Source organism: Python bivittatus, unplaced genomic scaffold (genome assembly GCF_059951505.1).
Source record: "Python bivittatus isolate LINGU-HERP-01145 unplaced genomic scaffold, Pbiv_v1 ctg000850_np1212, whole genome shotgun sequence".
Taxonomy (NCBI): Eukaryota; Metazoa; Chordata; class Lepidosauria; order Squamata; family Pythonidae; genus Python; species Python bivittatus.
In genome coordinates, this window is record NW_028277112.1 from 57,210,216 (window position 1) to 57,229,355 (window position 19,140).

General features: G+C 36.2%; 1 protein-coding gene across 5 annotated transcripts in view; it reads right to left on the reverse strand.

Annotated features, from left to right (window-relative positions):
• Window positions 1-3,685: 3,685 nt before the first annotated feature.
• Window positions 3,686-19,140, reverse strand: part of SUSD1 (sushi domain containing 1) — a 46,362-nt gene continuing 30,907 nt past the window's right edge. For 2 of the 5 annotated variants that reach the window (XM_025166050.2, XM_088129794.1), the window contains exons 11-16: window positions 18,830-18,880; window positions 17,959-18,052; window positions 16,355-16,613; window positions 12,854-12,893; window positions 9,660-9,753; window positions 3,686-6,780 (exon numbers count right to left, since the gene is read on the reverse strand). In XM_025166050.2, the coding sequence (XP_025021818.1) occupies window positions 6,759-6,780; window positions 9,660-9,753; window positions 12,854-12,893; window positions 16,355-16,613; window positions 17,959-18,052; window positions 18,830-18,880 (560 nt within the window). In that variant the 3' untranslated portion in view covers window positions 3,686-6,758. Of the gene's footprint in view, window positions 6,781-9,659; window positions 9,754-12,853; window positions 12,894-16,354; window positions 16,614-17,905; window positions 18,053-18,829; window positions 18,881-19,140 lie in introns of those variants that run through there. The other 3 variants (XM_007427219.3, XM_025166052.2, XM_088129796.1) reach the window with 3 other exon arrangements.

Consider the following 19,140-nt stretch of genomic DNA (forward strand, 5'->3'; position numbering starts at 1 on the left):
CTGATGTCTTAATAGTTAAAAGGAATATACAAATAACAAACCAGAAGGGTGACTTGGATAACTTTCTTATTTTGTATTGATAAAAAAGATGTGTTAAAGTTTTGGAGGAGTTTCTGAGAAGAAACAAAGAGAAAATGAAAAGAAATCAAGTTCTGGGACACTATTTGAAGGGATTAAAGATCAAGATTGTTAAAAGCAAAGGGAAGGAATATAAAATTGACTTTTTGATCAAGGTTAAAATATACATGTTGTTTCTGGTAACTCTTAATGGATTTTTGCTGACCAGGACCAAATGATGAGGCTTTAAAGATTTGTTTCTAGACAAGAGATGAGATGTGGGAAGAAGAGATCTTTTATTGTATTTTCAGAGAAAGTGATAAGTTACTGTGTTTAAAGTAAAGTAAAGGAATATGAAGTTGGTTTATTTGGTTAAGGTTAAAATATATATTTATTATTTCTGGTAATTCTTAATGGACTTTTGCAGATTAGGGCTGAATAATGAGGCTTTAAGAATTTGTTTATAGATACAAGATGAGATATAGGAAGAGATCTTTTGTTGTATTATCAGAGAAGGTGATAAATTACTGAAATTGTGTTTGTCATGAAGGGGAAAGTCATTTCTTTATATATCTTTTCTTTTTTCTTTGCTATATTTTTTCTTTTCTTTCTTTTTAAATTTTTTTCTCTGCACTTTTTCCTTCTTTTTATGTTTTTCTTTGGTTTTATTAGTTTTTTATCTTTGTATCTGTAAACTTCAATAAAAATTATTATATACATATTTAAAAAATTAATATTATAACATTTGATTCAACCATCTCATGAATGTCCTTTGGGTGGAAAGACAGGGTATATGTTGAATTATGGTAATCATTCAGGTTCAACTCTCATAAAAGGCCCCAAAGCGCACCTTGGGAACTGCAATTTAGTCCAGTGTAATAGTGCTCCTATTCTTTATCTAGGGTGTAAGACAGAACACAAGAACATAGATGCTCCATGAAAATAAGCCACAATAGAAGTTCAAAATGAAATGAAAATGAAAGGATCTCTAAGCTTTGGGTAGGCTTAGCTTTCATATCAAATATGTCATTTTATTTTATAGCTTTAGGCATGTGCTTTGAACTCGAGGAATGTCAGCTCTGAAAGGCATTCATAGCATGAAAGGATTGAACAAAGATTACCCTTAAATTGATGGGATCACCTGAATGGAATTTAAGAAGATAGATCATAAGTTGTAACACAGAACAATATTGGTGGATGACACATGAAATCATCAGGGAGGGATCACCAAGCACTAGTATAGCTAAATAATTTTAAATTTCTGGGCTTAATAGTTTTATTTGGGTTTTTTTTGTGGGGAGGGGGTTGCAAATATGCTTGGACGGTGGTGATGATGATGATGATGATGATATGTAATTATATTATTTAGCTAAGAAAGATTTGGATTCAGAATCTTTGAAAAATAAACAGTAGCGTCTAACTTCTGCAAAGTTGCTTGTATCTTATTCTTAAGATGTTTTAGGGAGATTAAGAGAGAGAAAGCTGGAAGAATCCTAGATGTGAGAACCCTGGTTTGTTCTATGATCCAAATCTCTGCAATGCTTCATATTGGTTTATTTATTCATAAGTGCATCTGCCAAGGTTTTTTCATAGAATATCTCTATATTCTCTGTCATTGCAAGAGACTAAAGAGGCTGGTGCTCATTACATGTATTTCAGTATAGTTATGGAACATTGTAGAGCTGAAGCCAACACAATTATCTTCCGAAGAATTTACCTCTTTATAAAGAGCACCTTTCAACATCTTTTCCCCACCCTCTTGAACAGAATAAACAAAATGTCAAACTGAGATTCTGAGACATCACTCTGATTAGATATGGTATTTTCAAAAGCTGTAAATCTGTCATACTTGTTAACGTTGCCCAAAATGTTGTTAATGCAGTATAATGCAAATGTAAAATACTTCCTCACATTTTAAGTACTGCTGGGAAGTGAGTTAACCTTCCGTGTGTATTTCTTTCCCCTTGAAATGTTTCCAGTCAAGTCTTACGCCACATTTCCAGGATCACAGGCACAAGGAAGTGGGCAGATGCTGAAGGGAGAAACCTCTTGATGTCTTTAGGGCTATTTTCCTCCATTTCTGTGGTACTCCTAAGCCTTCCTTTCACTAGCTTGCAACAGTTTGGCAGTTATACTAGCCCAATCCTTATGTCTGCCACTTCTACTTAAAGTAGAATTTGAAAGTGTTCTAGCAAAGAATAATCACAGATGCAACTCAGTAAGTAAAAATAACTTCCAATCAAGGTAGACCATTAGAATGGAAAACAGGGAAATATTTGAGGATGGCTATTCAGTTTATCAATTATAAATGTAGGAGGTCAAAAGCTGATTGAGTTCGAAAGAGCCAATCTACTTACACCACTGAGGGAAGATTTTTTGCTCAGCCCAGGCACTGATGCAGAAATGGAGAGAAGACCATACTCACAAGTAAACAAGGTCAATGACATCAGTAACCACATTACTTATTAATTAGAAATATTTATATACTCTTCCCCATAAATGAACTCAAAGTGAGTTGACAACTAATACAAAATATATACATTAAAATGGATGGGAGGAAAGACAAAGATTAATCTTCCTCTCCCATTTGCACAGGATGGAAGGATAGGTTTTCAGTGAGGGCCTGAATGATGTAATAGTAAGCAATGTCAGAGAGAAAAGATTTCTTGGTGAATCACTTAGAATCCATTGGTTGTGAACAAAAATGTTGAACTGATTTATGGTGTGATCATGCAAGGCATTTTATTTTTCAGTTCATAGACAGATGTGCATTCTCAGAATCATGAAATTCAGTTTAGTTAGTTCTTCATTAAGAGATCTTAGAATATTATATTGTACTGTAGTATTATATATAAAGAATTCACTAGTACAATACAGTATTATAAAGTACTGTAGTACAATATATAAAGAATACACAAAGATGGTTCTTTCAGTGTTCACACTTCATTAAACAGTTTTGGGAGTCCCTCACACTTATTGGAAGTTTCCCTCTATTTTTGCAGATCTTGGTATTCCTATAAACCTACTGGTAATCCAGCTTCATGTACGGATGTTACTTTGTCTATGCAAGAATAGTCACTCAGATACTCGAAGTTGTTATTAGATGTAAGGAACTAAATAAAACATTTCAGTATGATGTTCTACGGGTCATGATCTTCCATTCCACTGCATTGCCCTTTATTTGGAAATCTCTCTCTTTCCTCCATAGATATTCAGAATTTTGTATCTATTGAGCATGCTGAATCCTCTTAACTAGGTTGCAGATCCAAGAGAGCTCTGATTGTGGCCTTATTTCAAAATAACTAGGCATCTCACATCTTTATTTCTAAGCAGGGAGCAATTCACACAACTGTTGATCCATAGGCTGTAGCTGAAAATTCACATAATTCAGACACTGTGATTGTTAACTGGTCATATGCAAGTGCAATCACCACTATGCAAACATCACTGATTGGATGTTTGTATTGCCTTGTTTTGTATCATTAAAAAAAAATCCCTGAAGTAATTCACTGTTTTCAGATACTCAACAGCAATCTTGCTGTGTGTCATATTCATACTGCACATACTTAAGCCTGATCCATTCAAGAGGGACTTCAAACTTTTGGAGAAACTTTTGATCATATATGAGTAGAGGAAAGGGAGGAAGGTGTAGAACAGTGTTTTTCAAACTTGGCAACTTTAAGACATATAGACTTCAACTCCCAGAATTCTGTTGCCAAGGTTGAAAAACACTGATGTAGATCTTCCTTGGGTGATGTCAGATCTTATAGCCCACAACTGCATTTTTTCAAAGAATACTTAATAAGTCGATAGAGCGATCTCTGTTTAAACTTTCAAACAAATGTCCATAAAAGCAGATAAAGCTAATGTAAAAACCAACCATGTATCTACAACTTCAAAATGTCAGGCTGACCCCCCAGTACCCTCTTTTCTGTAAGACCTATCTCTATCAGTAACAGGAAAACTACAGCAGTTATCACTGTCTTCCAGGAACTTGCTTCAAGTTTTCACCAAAGAGTGAAATGTTCAAGGCTGAATTGAAAGAGAGAAACCTACTAATTTCTAAGGATGCCTAATGTGTTGATGTCAGACGTCTGAGTCATTTCCTGATTCACTTATCCCCATTGTTTTTCTTGTCTTTTCCCCTGCTGTAAGGATTCCACTTAGCAACTTCATTGGGTTGTCAATGAAAAAGGGAAGGTCGCCTTCTTAACTGCAAATAAGTCAATCAGCATCTTGGTAAATTTCAACAGGATAATCTGTGTTTGAATGTCAGTCCTTGCACATTCTTCAGAAACCAAATTAGGATCTTGCCCTCCTTCATAAAACTATTTCCCAAAATATATACAATAAAATGCACAGGATGTATGTCAGAAGGAAATACTCAAATGGGAACATGCCCTATCTGATCTTACAGTGAATTTTGAAAGTTCTTTACAATATAGTTGGTTCATTTTATAAAGGACTTCATATATATCATAAAGTTAATAGATTAATAAGCTTTCAGAAAATCCTGGACAAACTGATACTGAGATCAATACTGGTACTGCATGAGTCAATAAGTGTTATCAATCGTATACATTTCACAGCTGGAATAATACAAGGAAAAATCCCTGTATTAGCCTAGCTGTGAAATTTAATCTTTCACAAATTAAAGATGAATTTAATGGCAGTCACATGAACTGGGAAAGTGAGAGTAGGGTGGTCCTTACTACAATATTGACACCTCACTTAACAGTTATTTGAAGGAAAGACAGACAGACTGCAAGGAGTGCTCTCCTCAAAACTGCTTACTTAAGGAGACAAAATAGTATAGGTAAAGTTCTAGATTTCTCTGTAAAACTCTACCATCTTACAGATAAAAATAGCGAGTAGGCTGTCCAAATCTGGATCCTTATGTAGACATCAGATAGTAGTACTAGCAGCCTGGGAGGGGTCCAAGGTTTGTCAAAGTGCTAAGAAGAAGAAGAATATGGCTATAGCTAATGTTCTTGGTTGGAAAGGGAGAGAGGAAAAAAACAAGTACATTTTATAAAATAACATAAGTTACTTGTAACTGAAATCATTTCAAATGTATATATACTTTTACTGTCCTTATGGGCCATACATGGGCCTGATCACCTGAAGAAGGAGGGTTGTGTGGTGTAGAGCATTACTAAAACTATAGTACATTTGAAAATAAGGGGAAAAAGATAACTCAGTGAAAAATAAATGTTTTTCTTTAATACTCAAGTGAACATCAAAGTTCTGTAAACATTTTTACTTAACTAGTTTCCATCGATCGTTTATCAAAATTGTAAGTCAAAAACTAAATTTTAAAAGATTCTAATGACAAATGCATCTCAGTTAGAGGTTCCCTGGATTTGAGAGTGTGTTGAAATGTATCTTCCAATTTCCCCAAAGTTTTCTTCCCAGAAAGCTTGTTTTTTGCTCTTGCATTTTGCTTGCAAAATTCTTTTGAATTTTTTTTTTTTTGTGCTTTTGAACCAATTTTACTTTTGAACAGAAAGCGCAATTTTTTTCTGTTGCACATCATTCAACAGTAGGGATGAACAATTTGCAGCCCAAGGCTTCCACAACTTCCAAAGGTATCCACTGAAATTCAATGCCAAAATAGCAATTTTTGATGGCAAGGTTTTTTCCCATTTTCAATTTAAAGATAAAATTAATGTAAGCTTTACATTTTTTTATTTAAAGCTTTAAAATGGATGTTAAGCTTCTGGGAGACAATCCAGAGGGCTGAAGATTTCAGCCCCAATCTCTCCTATGTCAACACAGCCTTTTGTAATCCTTAAAAGTTGACCTTCAAATGGTTACCATTTTTTCGTGCTGGCTGCCCATGCTTCTGATATAAAAAAAGCCCTTTAAAAGATCTTCCATCATAATTTAAGTGCAATGTGGGAAGTGTGGGATGCTACGAACTGCTGTAAAGCTCTCTGCTAAATGAACATTTCACCAAATTTTTCTTCTTTGGAAATTATGAAAGTAATAAATTTTCTGAAAGTGATGAGAATGGTTGAAAAAAAAAATTTTTTTTTTCAGCCTAGCCCCATTAAACAGCTCACTAGAAACATGCACCAACTGACTGGATCCAAATTACCAAAGTAAGCATGGACTCTATTGAAATCAAGGGGAAAGTCCTGTTGATTTCAAAGGGAAACAAATTCAACTAATTCCATCAAGTTCAATTTAATTTCACCTGATTTTCAGAAATGTATATTTCTGCCTTTAACTTGGGCCTCTACTATAAATGTTCCATTTTATTTTTGAATGAAGAGTTATTAAAGGTTCTTACTTTAAAAATATTTAGTAACTCCCCATCCCAAAATAAATTCAATGTCTGTCTTGAACTGAAACAGAAGATACACAAGTTTCATATGGACTTAAATGAGTATGTGTGTAAATAAACATGACACGTTTCAATAATGAAAACTACATGAAGAAAACAAGGTATCAAAATCTATTTCTAAATGGGAAGGCAGGAAATGATATTTTGCATATGGATTTCCTCCTCCTGAGCACTGAAGGATAGCTCCATATTTCTGTATCTTGTTTTTATTCTCTTCCAGATGATCAGGAGTTGTACCCATTAGATAACAGCAACTGCAGAATCCCTGAGAAGATGATGCACTGTTTTTCTGGGTGGTATCACTAGCATTTGATAAATATCCAATCTTACCAAAAAATATTTTCTTGGTGGTTCAGCTGGAGTTGAACGTGCTGCTGCAGAGAAGAGCAGAAGAAACGTTGGGGAAAGGTTGAAAAGAGAGCTTGTCAAGCCCAGTTAAACCAGTTGAAGGCCAGAAATACAGAAAATAAGACAAAGCAAAAAGGACAGCCATTAGTCAACTGGAAATGTGGTAATTCCGGTATTTTGAGCTGCTTATCTTTCTTAGCAGCAAAATCTGTCATATATTTAATAGGTTTTGTTGACAGATATATCATCTGTGTGAATCTCTTATAAAATGGTAGAATATAATATTTCCAATGATAACGTTTTATGAGATTCACACGTAATACGTTTGAAAATTAAAACATATAGGCAGATCTTATTAAAAGAATTCCACATGTATACATCAACTTTTATAATATACTAGAAAAAACATAAATAGGTAAATGTTTACAAAGTTAATAGATTTTTATATTGCTCTTCAGTATATAATCAGAGTAGTCATAAAATAAAGCATTAGCAACATTTACAAACATATTGAAAATGGTAGATAAAAGAGGCAGCAAAATCCAAGACAGTTAAGGGCTTGAAGAAATGGAATAAAACCTACTTGTTTGTGACCACAAAAGATATCATGTGGGTGAGGTTTAGCAGGGAGAACAAAGATGGCCCTCATTTCAGAGGGAAAGGGATCCACAGAAGAGTATCTGAAGATCGGTTCAGAAGCAAACTGCACTTGACATCAACTCTTCCCAACCTGCTATCCTCCAGATGCATTAGGACTGCCACACACAGAATTCCCAATATATCTGGAGGGCACCCAGTTGGGAAATGCATTACATTTCTTGTTACAGGCAACTGATGCTACACTTTTTACTTTAAGACAAAAAATGTGTGGGATCTATAACTGGAATGGGAGTTTTGCATGCAAACGGAGATACCTTAAATATTTCCTTTCAAACTCTTTCCAAATTCCCCTACCCACATCCATTGGCATCAATAACCCAACCTGGATATAGGAGAGGATTGAAAAGTTTTTTTTTTAAAGTCCAGTATAAAAAAGCATACTTTCCAGTAATTCCATTGTTGAATAGCAGGCAAAAAAGTATTAAAGCTTTCCAGTCTCCTTCCTTTCCCCAACTTTTCCCTAGATATATTCTTCTTGCTTGAAATGTCAGGTCAATTCTACTGTGTTCCTCTCTTACTACAGCATTAAGTTTATTGTTTATTTGTATCATCAATAATAACCACAGAACCCTTAAAATTATAAATTCAACTAAAAATCTACTTAGAAGTCTCACATTGGGTAATTTTTATTAAAGATTATATAGTCAACATCCTGTATCTCTTTTCTGCACAATTATCATTTCATCTTGGAAGGTTTGCTTTGGGATTTAGAACCAGCTAAATGGAAACATGGATTAGCCCTATTAACTCTGTGTGGAAATGCTCAGACTTATGTAAAGTGAAAAAAGGAAAGCTTTTGCCTTCTCTTTTAAACAAAGTATACGTTTTCCTTATGTCTAACTTCAGAAATAGGTGAATTGTTTAAACTGTGGTTTATTGGAGCAAGTCAGATTCTGCAGAGTTTGATCCCATTCAAACAAGTGGTTCTCACTGTGCTTGATCGCTCTTGTGTGGCCCCTCTTTCTAACTGGAGCAGCAAAATAAAGGAGAGCTCTGCCCATAATTTATTTAGGTAATGTGTAAAGCAGAAACTCCAGCTTGTTTCTATTCTGAAAAGCTACAGCCATAAGCCATAAGTAAATCAGGTTTATGATTTTAGTTGGCACTAAATGCTAAACAAACCATGCAGGAAGAGGCGAGGAGCATCCAAGAATATTCTTTAAATAAGGAATATTTGGACAAGTATACAAGGGAGATGCTTGCCCAAGTTCAGGAAACAATGTATCATTAACTCTGAATTGATCTACAATGATTAAAGTAAATTCTAAACATTCTTAATCTTGAAAATAAAAAAGATAATTTCTCTTTGTTGTCTGAAACTATTGCCTTTTTAAGGGATTTTTTTTTTTTTAACCTTTGAGTCAGCCTTAACTCTTGGCAACTACATAGACCAGTCCATGTGGTTTTCTTGGCGGCATTTTCAGAAGTGGTTTGCCTTTGCCTTCTTTGTGGGGCTTTGAGAGTGAGTGACTGGCCCAAAGTCACCCAGCTGGCTTCATGACTGAAGCAGGACTAGAACTTACAATCTCCCAGTTTCTAGCCCGGTACCTTAACACTTTAGGCACTACAGCAAACAGGCTCTTGATAGTGCTACCGCGCTCGCTCGCTCGCTCTCTCTCTTTCTTTCCTTTCTTTCTCTCTCTCTCTCTCTCACACACATACACACACATTTTCTTTATTTTGCAGCAAGGAGACTTGGTAAGCTGTAAATTGTTCTGCAGTCTTTCAGCCTAAGTCTTTTTTCTTTTTAATAATTTGGGTGAGGAAAAGCATCAGTGACATTGCCAAGATACTACCTACTCCCTGGAACAGTAAAATATAAAGATCTGTTTTGGGATACAGGTCATTTGTCTGATAAAGCAGCGAAGTGGACACACACTGTGGGAAGCAGCCATGTACCAGAGGATTTAGTCTGATGGTTTTTCCCTGGGACCAGCCTTTGAATTTTTTTTGTTAACATGGTTAAAGGTTAACACTAAAAGATTATGTATTAAAAAAGATGGTACCAAATATCCCCAAGCGGCGATAAGTATACCACTGCTAGAAAAAATTATTTCTATATATCATTTATTGTTTTTCTGATAGAGTGTATTGTGAAAGGGATAGCTGGTCTTTGACCTTAAATAAAGTATAATTTCAAGTATGTCGCTGTTTCTCAGGTCAGATATTTAGCTTGCTCCTTTGTACAAACCTCACTCTAGCAGATGGATGAACATTACAAAAGTAAATACTTAATGATACCTACCATCCTAGGCAGAGTAACAATAAAAAGATGGAACCAGTAGCAGTAACTGAGCCTAAAATAACGATAGTCAAATGCTGCAGGGGGAATGATATATCTGAAAGAAAAAAAATTAAACAGCACTTACCATATGTAAAAACATGTAATAATGGAGCTCAGCAAATAACAGTCTGTAGCAATTTTATTTATATATATATAAACACACACACATATACACACTCTCTCTCTACAGTTATTGTTTTACTTTTCCCACGTTTTGCAGTGGGAATTGCCCTTTATCCTGCAATTTGCAGGGAGCCCTCTCACGCTGAACAAGCTGCAGAAGTCAAATGTAAGCAAGAGAATATTATCTGTACTGTATGTAACTCTTTACTCATCACTAAAAAAATAGGAAGAATATCAGAGGTGGTGGTGAAGCTAAACTGACAAGCAACATGCACAGAGATGTTGCTCTTTGCTCTGATACGCAGGACATCCGTTATGCACAGGATTAGATGCAACTACCTCCAAAAACAAAGAAATAACAACAACAGTGAGTCAAAGAACCTGAATAGTTTCTGAGGGACAGGAAAGTTCAGGAAGAGATAAGCAAATGAAGTTCAGGATCTGTAACCACCACCAAATTACAACTTGTACAAACTGTCCTCCATACAGAAAATGTATTCCAGCAATCCACAAAACACCTTTCCACTAACAATTTCATCCTCATCCCAATTTCAATCCTACATCAGTTGAGCTACTCCATTGCTTCTTACAACGTATGCTGTGCCTCTTAATAACATTTGTTAGTTGGAAAAGGCACCATCAGACTCCTACTGATTTCACGACACAACAGACTAACACATCTCTCCTCCTACAGTGTTCATTAAATGTGACACACCCTGGTCCATATTTAGTCAACTGAGAGGAAAACACTTGAGGATGAGGGGAACTGGTTTACAGAACAGAGTTCAGTTGACTGGGCTCACTCAACATATTCAACCACAAAACATCATTTGCAAACACTCAGGTTTATGCAACACTACACCCTAAATTAGAAAACCACATTTTCATTTAATGTGTTGTGTGGACCCAGCCTGTTGGTTAGTTTTGTGTCTGTACCCCAAAATGGACTAATTCAGTAACCAAGTTAAATGTGTTTGTGATCTCAACCACTGTCTTGCAAATAAACTTGGATTAGATAAGCAAATGATCAAACAGATAACTAAACCTAAATTAGTAAACAATAAAATACAAGATACTTTTGCATGCAAAAAAGGAAAGGGTATATATAGGTTATTCTCTTGCATATGTGCTTACATGTGGGGTTAAGAGTGCTAGGCACCAGATTTGTCTTTTGGTAGCAATGGAAAATAAACATCAGTAAATATAGAGGAAAACCTAGAAATGCTATGCAGGTTACATACTCAAAAGTTAAATCCTTTTAAAATTAAAATTGTTTTTAATTTTTTGAAATTAATTTCTAATTAATTAATTAAAATTAAAAGATAAACCCTTGTGCTCCCTTTTCAGGAGAAAGCCATCTTACTTCCCAGAAAACACTTTTTATTTACACTGCACAGATGGGCACCAAATCATGAGAAGTCTGTCACAGCTCTATGTAGTATTCAACTCAGAGGTGCAAAGTTGTGAAGTCAAAGAAGAAGGTGGAGGATTTTCCAGTTGAAAATAAAACAAACTTTAGGAACACTGACCTGAATGCAGGATTTACTTTCTTAATAAACTTAAATTTTGTTCATTACTTTAAGAACATGCAATGTATTTTGTACAACTGGGACTGTAGTCCTATGGTTCCTGTTGGGGCATCTTGGCATTTCTCTCCTCTGGATGCACACAGTACACTCCAGTTTGGAAGGCGGAGTGTATGAATCTGGAGATCCCTTTTCCAGGCTCTGCAAAGCTTCTGAGGCTGATTCATAGTTTTGGAAAGCGGGAAAAGAAGGCATGCTTGTGTGAGACTAGGCTGAAGCTGCCGTAACTAAAAATGAAGTAGGCACATAAGCAAAGAGGACAAAAATCCAGGAATCTTGTCTAAAAGATTCCTTCGGGGAGGTGGATAAAAAGGAAACAAGTTGTTAATGAAACAAAGGAAAAAACATCACCTGAACCAAAGGAAGTTGGGCATGAGCACATGGAAAAAAACCCAATCCCAGCTCATCAACAAAGCAAGAACTTTTGGGGATAAAAAGGGGTTCTGAAACCCACCCACTCCTTGAGTCGTCTTTGGATCCAGACTTGGCAGCTTCTGTCCCTCTAGCTGGTGCCTGGCAGCCTAGCTGAGAAGGATGTGGGTAAGTGTGGAATGTGCACATATACATGTGAGACAGAGCAAATGTAGAGTGTAACTAGTAAAGTTTTGCTCTTACTTTAAATTCACTGGGTTTCCGTGTATTTCAAAAAACCTGATGTGCCTCAGTGTTTGGTTGAAAGTGATTTGCGTGTGTCCCTAATTATTTCCCGGCTGTTGACCAGGGCTGTGTGCTTGTCTGCTCCAGCCGCACCTATCTGGAAAACTCAGGCAGAAAGCAAGGGGGCTTACAAGATCTGCGTGCCTCAACGTGTAAGTGCATGAGTGAGTGACCGTAAGCTGAATCTGGGACGTGTGTAACACCTGAAGCATGGCGGGGGGGCTTTTGATCCAATGCTACCTGGTTTCCCCAACAAGCCTTTCAACCAGCATTTAATCCAAAGAGTCAGCCTCACTGCATGCTAACAATGAGTGGGGCTGAAGAAAGCAAGGGTAAGGATAGAAGCAGGAATAGATGGTTCTTCCTTTCATCCTGACACTTTTTTCTCCCTTCCTCTACTTGCTTGAAGAGGTTTTTGAATTTAGGCTGAGCAGCACGTGAGCTTGCCCTTTGTCTAATCTATGTATTGAAAATGCTTCGTATTCTGCAGCTTTTGGAGGTGTTTTACCAGTATCAAATCATAGGAGTATAACTTGTTTAGAAATCTGTAACAGTGTTATTGTTGCTAATGCTTCTATCTCCTAAATCTAGATTTGCAACAGTGTGGAATGAAAATAAACTGCTATTCAAAGTACTACAGTTGACATTTTAGAAGAGAAAATATTTCATAAAAGAGCTGCTCCTGTCTTATTTACGCTTGTGTGTATCCTTGTGGAACTTTCTTTTTTTCCTATAATTTTGTCTCCCTGCCCCAACAGCCCAGCACTGGTTTTTCAAGTGAAAACCTACCTCTGATATGGGCCCATATTACACAGGACTGCGTTCTCATCTGAGGAAAAACAAACAAACATAAATGTGCATCACTTCTTTTCTTAATACATAAAGACTCTAATTCTCAATAGGGATGGGCAAATCTTCCAGTTTTAGGAGTGGGGTATTTCTTACTTTCTCATGTATCATCTTACATTTTTGTATCCATTTCCACAACTTAAATTTAAAACTTAAAAAAAAAAAAACTACTACAATATTTGCATGAGTTTCACCTAATGTATACATTTTTATATGGAACTGAGAGAGAGAGAGAGAGAGATCTTTCTGAAAATAATTTACTAAAATGCTGTTTTACACATTCATTTCTTCATCTTTTTGTAGGCAGTTTTCCTTAGCATACAGATTCATCAAAATGAAAATCAGAATTGATCTGATCCTTTGTTTTCAGCAGGGTGAATGGGCAGCAACTATACAATCCCAGATTTTAGAAGAGTGTTTGTGTGTGAAAGTACTGACCTAAATACTCCTCCATCAATCAATCAATCAATCAATCAATCAATCAATCAATCAAGTTTGAACACAGAATAGGGTGACTTGGAAAAAATGGAAAAAAGAGAAATGCCAGTAAAGGAAAGTTCTGTTTTAATTCAGGGCATAGATTGAATTTGGATATCTCATTTTAACTTGGTAGAGAATATATATGGTGCTATAGCTGACAGATTCCACTATAACAAACATTCAAAGAACTCTGTGAAATCTGTCTATAATGTTGACCATATTTCAGTCTAGTAAAAGAGATCAACTGCAAAATACGACATACAGGTAGTCCTCACTTACTGACCACAATTGGGACTGGCAAGTCTGTCGCTAAGTGATGCAGTCATTAAGTGAAAAGTCACGGGGCCAAGCCGACTTGTGACATCAGTTTCATTGCAGTCGTTAAGCAAATCGCGAGTTGTTAAGCATGACATCATGTGACTGCGACTTGTGACTTCCTGCCAGCTTCCCCATTGACTTTGCTTGTTAGAAGCCAGCTGCCAAGGTCACAAATGGCAATCACATGACCATGGAATGCTGCAACTGTCGTAAATGAGTGCTGGTTGCAAAGCACCCAAATGGCAATCACGTTAACGTAGGATGCTGCCACCATCATAAATGTGTGTTGGTTGTGAAGCACCCAAATGGTGATCACATGACTGCGGGGACACCGCAATGGCTGCAAGTTTGAGGACCAGTCGTAAACCTACTTTTTCAGTGCCGTCCTAACTTTGACTGGTCGCAGAACAAGGCAGTTGGTAAGTGAGGAGTACCTGTACCACCATAAATGTATTTGATTACTGAGCTTACCTTTTTTGTCTATATACAATAACTTTGGAAACAATCATACTTGATCACACATTATCAATATACAGAATCTTAAAACAGTTTGCATTACATTTAACCAAAATAGAGAAATAATACAAACTGGTCAACTCAATATCCCAATATATCAATACTGAGTTGACCAACTCAGTATCACCTGAATTTGACTTTTGGGAGCAGGGGGAGAGGTCTTATAAAATGGGGAGAAACATGGCCCTGCCCTTGTTCCCACATATGCCTGATGGGAAATATATTCAGAAACTTTTTTTTCAAATAATTTTATTAAGAACTCCAAATAGAAAGAATAAAAACTAATACAAATTACAAAAAGTACAGAAATAGAAAAAGAAAAAGAAAAAGAAAAAAACCCGAAACTTCTCCCTTCACCCCAGCAAGTAAAAACAATTTTAATACCTTATCACCGTCTCTTAATACAAGAAATATGCTCTTCACCCCATAACCCCATAATACAAGAAATACTCTCTTCACCCCATACATTCTTAACTAAAAAACTGAATCCAAAAGCCTTGTCATTCGTTCTTTATAATCAAAAGTCCATTAAGGGAAACCAGATATAACTAATTTTCTATTTTAACCTTGATCAAATAAGCCAACCCTGTACTCCTTCCTTGAATTTTTTTATGATCTTGATTTTAACCCCTTCAAATATAGACCTAGAACTTGTTTTCTATTCGTCTTTTTTTTAACCCAAGAATCTTCCAAAACTTTAAGAAACCTTCTTAGTACATCCAGTAAGTAAAATCTGTCTTTTTTGCGGGGGGGGGGGGGGTCACTTCTCATAAAAGTCCTTCCAAGACTTTAGCAGACCTCTTTTGTGGACCCAGTAAGAAAAAATTACTGAAATCACTTTTCTGGTTTAATAATTGTACATCTCCTTTAAGCAGTGAAACATCCATCAGTTCCATTTGTATCTCCATATCCTTCTCATTACTTTACACATTTAAATCCACATTCAAATTAATTTCAAACTCATCTGTTGTAGCTTGTTCTTCTACAACTTCATTGACACACTATCTATCATATGAAGTAATTTTAAAGACCAGAATTCAAAAACATCCATCAAAGATTTCTGCTCCACTCTTTCCTGACATTTCTTTCCTTTCCTCTTTCCTTTCATTTCTTTCATTTCATTCCAAAATGAATTATTCTCTAGCTCCCTCTAGTGTCCAAACCTCAAGGTCCCATTAACATGTTTCCTCTTAAAAAAGCCCAAACAATCGCCATTTCCCACAGGAAAAATTCTTCTAATTAATTCAAAGCTAAAAATCCAAATACACCTGGATCCTTAATCCGTTGTTAACTTTCTAAAATCCATATTCTAAGCACCCTTTTAATCCAAAAATTTTTTTCCCAGAACTTTAAAAATTGTATTTAAAAACTTATTTCTCCAAGGACAAGGCAACTCACACTATGAATGCAGTAAAACTTTGTCGATCCAAAGGGTCTTAATGTTTCCAAAACAATAAAAAAAATTAATCCAAAAAGTGATTAAGAAATTAGGCTCAATCAAGCTTTATGCCCTTAAAAGGCTGCATTACGAGTATGAGCTTGATGTTGTCCCTCGACTCCCAGCTACTTAACTTATAAGCCGACCACAAAACAAAGATTGCTGCATTCTGTTCACGAGGAGCGGCTGTCTATGGTCATGTGGGTTATCTCAATGATCTCTCCTTCCTCTGGAGAGATTTTGCTGGTCCGGATCCTGCACCTAGCCGCAATTTTCCTCGTAAATGCAATCCCATGAAGTCATTCGAAATATATTCAGAATCTTAAGGAACCTGGGATTGGAGGTTTGATTGGTGATCCATTTGGTAATTATACTCTAATTACTGATTTTTTTAAAGGGGGGCTGAGCTGATATCATTCTTCAATTGAATTGACATCTCTCTTGATCTTATTTCAGAGCCAGATAAATATCTTTCTACATTCTCAGACTTTCTTATCCTCTGTACATTTTGATGCTGTTTTTAATTCTGCTAACTGCTGTTTTACTCTTTTTCACATTGTTGTGTTTGAAAGCCTTTGTTTTCAATTTATTTTATTACCAAGTTCTATTTTGTAAGCTGCCCAGGAACCTGTTGAAATGCAAACATAAATTAAGCAAAAGAATGGGAAGAATTTTAACAGTATTCTTACCCCATTCCATTTGCTGATAGTCCTCAATACAATGCAATATTCTTTTCTTGGTTTCAAGGGAGCATTGTAAAATCCCCCATAATATAGTCGGTCTCCAAGGACAAAGTTCAACCTGTTCTCAGGAATGCCCTTGGCTGAGAATTCAGCTGTCACATAGCTATCAGATTCTGAATCTTTGCTGAAGTAGGTTAGGTTAGTCAAGGAATAGCAATTAAAGTTGCAGAGTGGAATCCCAGGAATGACAATCACTTGGTAAGAACTAGAAAGAAAAAGAAAAGCATCAAGTCATGTTTAAAGCTGTTTTTATTCCTATTGAATTTTGCTACCTACACTGATTTTCTTCAAAATGCTGCTTTCAATGTTGGTGCTCAGGTGGCCACCATTACATGGTTTGTATACAAGTGACCCTCCTTATTTGCAGGAGCTCCATTCTAGCTCTAGTCATCAGAGATATCAATACCCTGACTGAATGTACTTTATGCGCGTGCAAACCACCTGCTTTTTGTGCATGTGTGAAGTAACAAAAAACAAGCCAAAACCTGTGAATATGCAAAAACCTCGACTGTTGACACCAGGTCTTGTTCTCTTTTTCACAACTGTGGATATGTAAAACTGCAGGTGATAGAACAGTAAATAATGTTTTAATAAAGCAACCTGAAATCTTAAGCAATTGAGCAATACCAATGAAAACCAATTAAGGATTTGCAAAGAACAAACAATTGCAGAACTTTTATTTCTGAAAGACACTGGGCTACAGAGGAAGCTCATATATTATCAAATATACATACATTTTGGGTATGTAAAGCGTCTCTATGTCATCCACATAGAGATATGTGCTGTCTCTCTGTTCTAAAGGCTTGCTCTTAGCTGAAGGCTGGGGTACTCAGGGTCCATCAGTCATGCTTACATGCAATAGCTACAATTTTGAACTAGGACTGGGGAGATCCAGGATCAAATCAATTGTGAACCTCCCTGGATTATTTCAAAAAACAAAGGTTAAACTTCCTAAATTCACTTTTCCAAGAAGCAAACTTGCCCTTAATCTAGTAGCCAGCACTGCTAATGATAAGCATTGTTGAGTTAATGTTACCAGATTACCCATTTCAACCATAACCTCACAGAAATCAGCCCCGCTCTTTCCAAACACTGCCCAGACTGCATGTAATTACTCTGAGGCCAGACAGCCCATATCCAAGGCCTCCACATGGAACTATGAATGGGGAGGCACCCCCTCCCTTTCCAAGACAAACAGCTTACTTAATACAAATTAAATGACCCTCATTACTCCTTCTCTTCAAAAACCTCTCAAAATCAATGTTTGTGGATATGGTGAAATGAAAATTCATATCTGTCTCTGTACAAAACTCAAGAGTGATACAACTTCTGAGTTAATTAACAAAAATGATCAGGTAAGCATCCCTGGACTTTAAACAGCAATCTATATGCAAGAGGAACAAATCTGGATATGTACTTCCTTAAGTGATAGTAATATTTGAAAGGATAGGAAACAAAATAATCAGAGCAAGTAACATTAAAAAACAAAACAATTACATGGAAGTAAGTGTTCTTGGGTGTCTGAAATATGTAGCGTAAAAGCCAGAGACCTGATTGGACCATTTCTTCCTTCTGCTTTCACAAAGCTCAATAACGGTATAAAGCCTTGTGCTGACATGAATTCTACTTCTGGGGATGGTGGATCTAAAAAAGAAACAGGCAGTCCCCATTACGATAGCATTTAAAAAAAAATTTTGTTCAGCATTCATTCAGTACTCATTCATTTATTCATTCTTTTTAAAATTTCACACTCTTCTTCATTAGGAATCCAAAATAACTTGCAAGCACCAAAATCAAATCCATACTGAAAATGACAACAATAAAACAGAACAAAAATACTGTAAACAGAAAACTCAACCTTATTTAAACAAAAGCAGCATATAGATTTTTTTTCCTGAACTGGTGTTGTCCCAAATGTAGCAGCAGTAATAACAGCAATAAATAAAAATAAGATTAGTCCACACCAAAAGCTTTTTTTTAAAGTCATTTTTTACCTGTTGGCTAAAAAAGCTTAGCCTGCCAGCACTTTTGGCAACTTCTGCCCATTCTCCCAAGATGCCCTCATACAGCCCCCAAACCTCCACTCTTAATCTCTGTGTGAAGGAAAAAGTAACAAAAATTTCTCCCTGGCAGGAATTTTCCCATTGCTGCAAGACTTAAAAATAACCCAAATGGACATAAATTAAGGCTGTTTTAAAAAACACACTATCAGAGAGAGAGAGAGAGAGAGAGAGAGAGAGAGAGAGAGAGAGCGCGATCAGTAATGTTTTATATAGTTATTTTTCATGTGTAAAATGCTGCCTGTATGCATTTTATCATATTTGGTCCTTGTCCTACAAATGAACTACTGACCACCATTACTTCTTTTATATATTTATGATAAGGCACAACCTTAGCACACTCTAGAAAGACTCAGTATACCTGATGGATTCAGCAAGATTCCAGATGGCACTTGAGGAGTTTCCCAATGACCTGGGGGGAATATTATTTTAATTTTAAATTGTTTTCACTAGCAGATACATGTTAGGGATGAGCAAAACTCACTGATTCAGAAACAGAATATTGTGTAGAACTCTGGAATGCTCTGTTCCCCCTTTGGACCAATCTGAACTCCTCCTGAATCACATAGCAGTTTGCCTAACCTGAGGTCCTCCAGATGTTTTCGAATTCAACTCCTATAATTGTGGCTGGGAATTCTGGAAGGGGAAGTCCAACATATCTGGACAACTCCA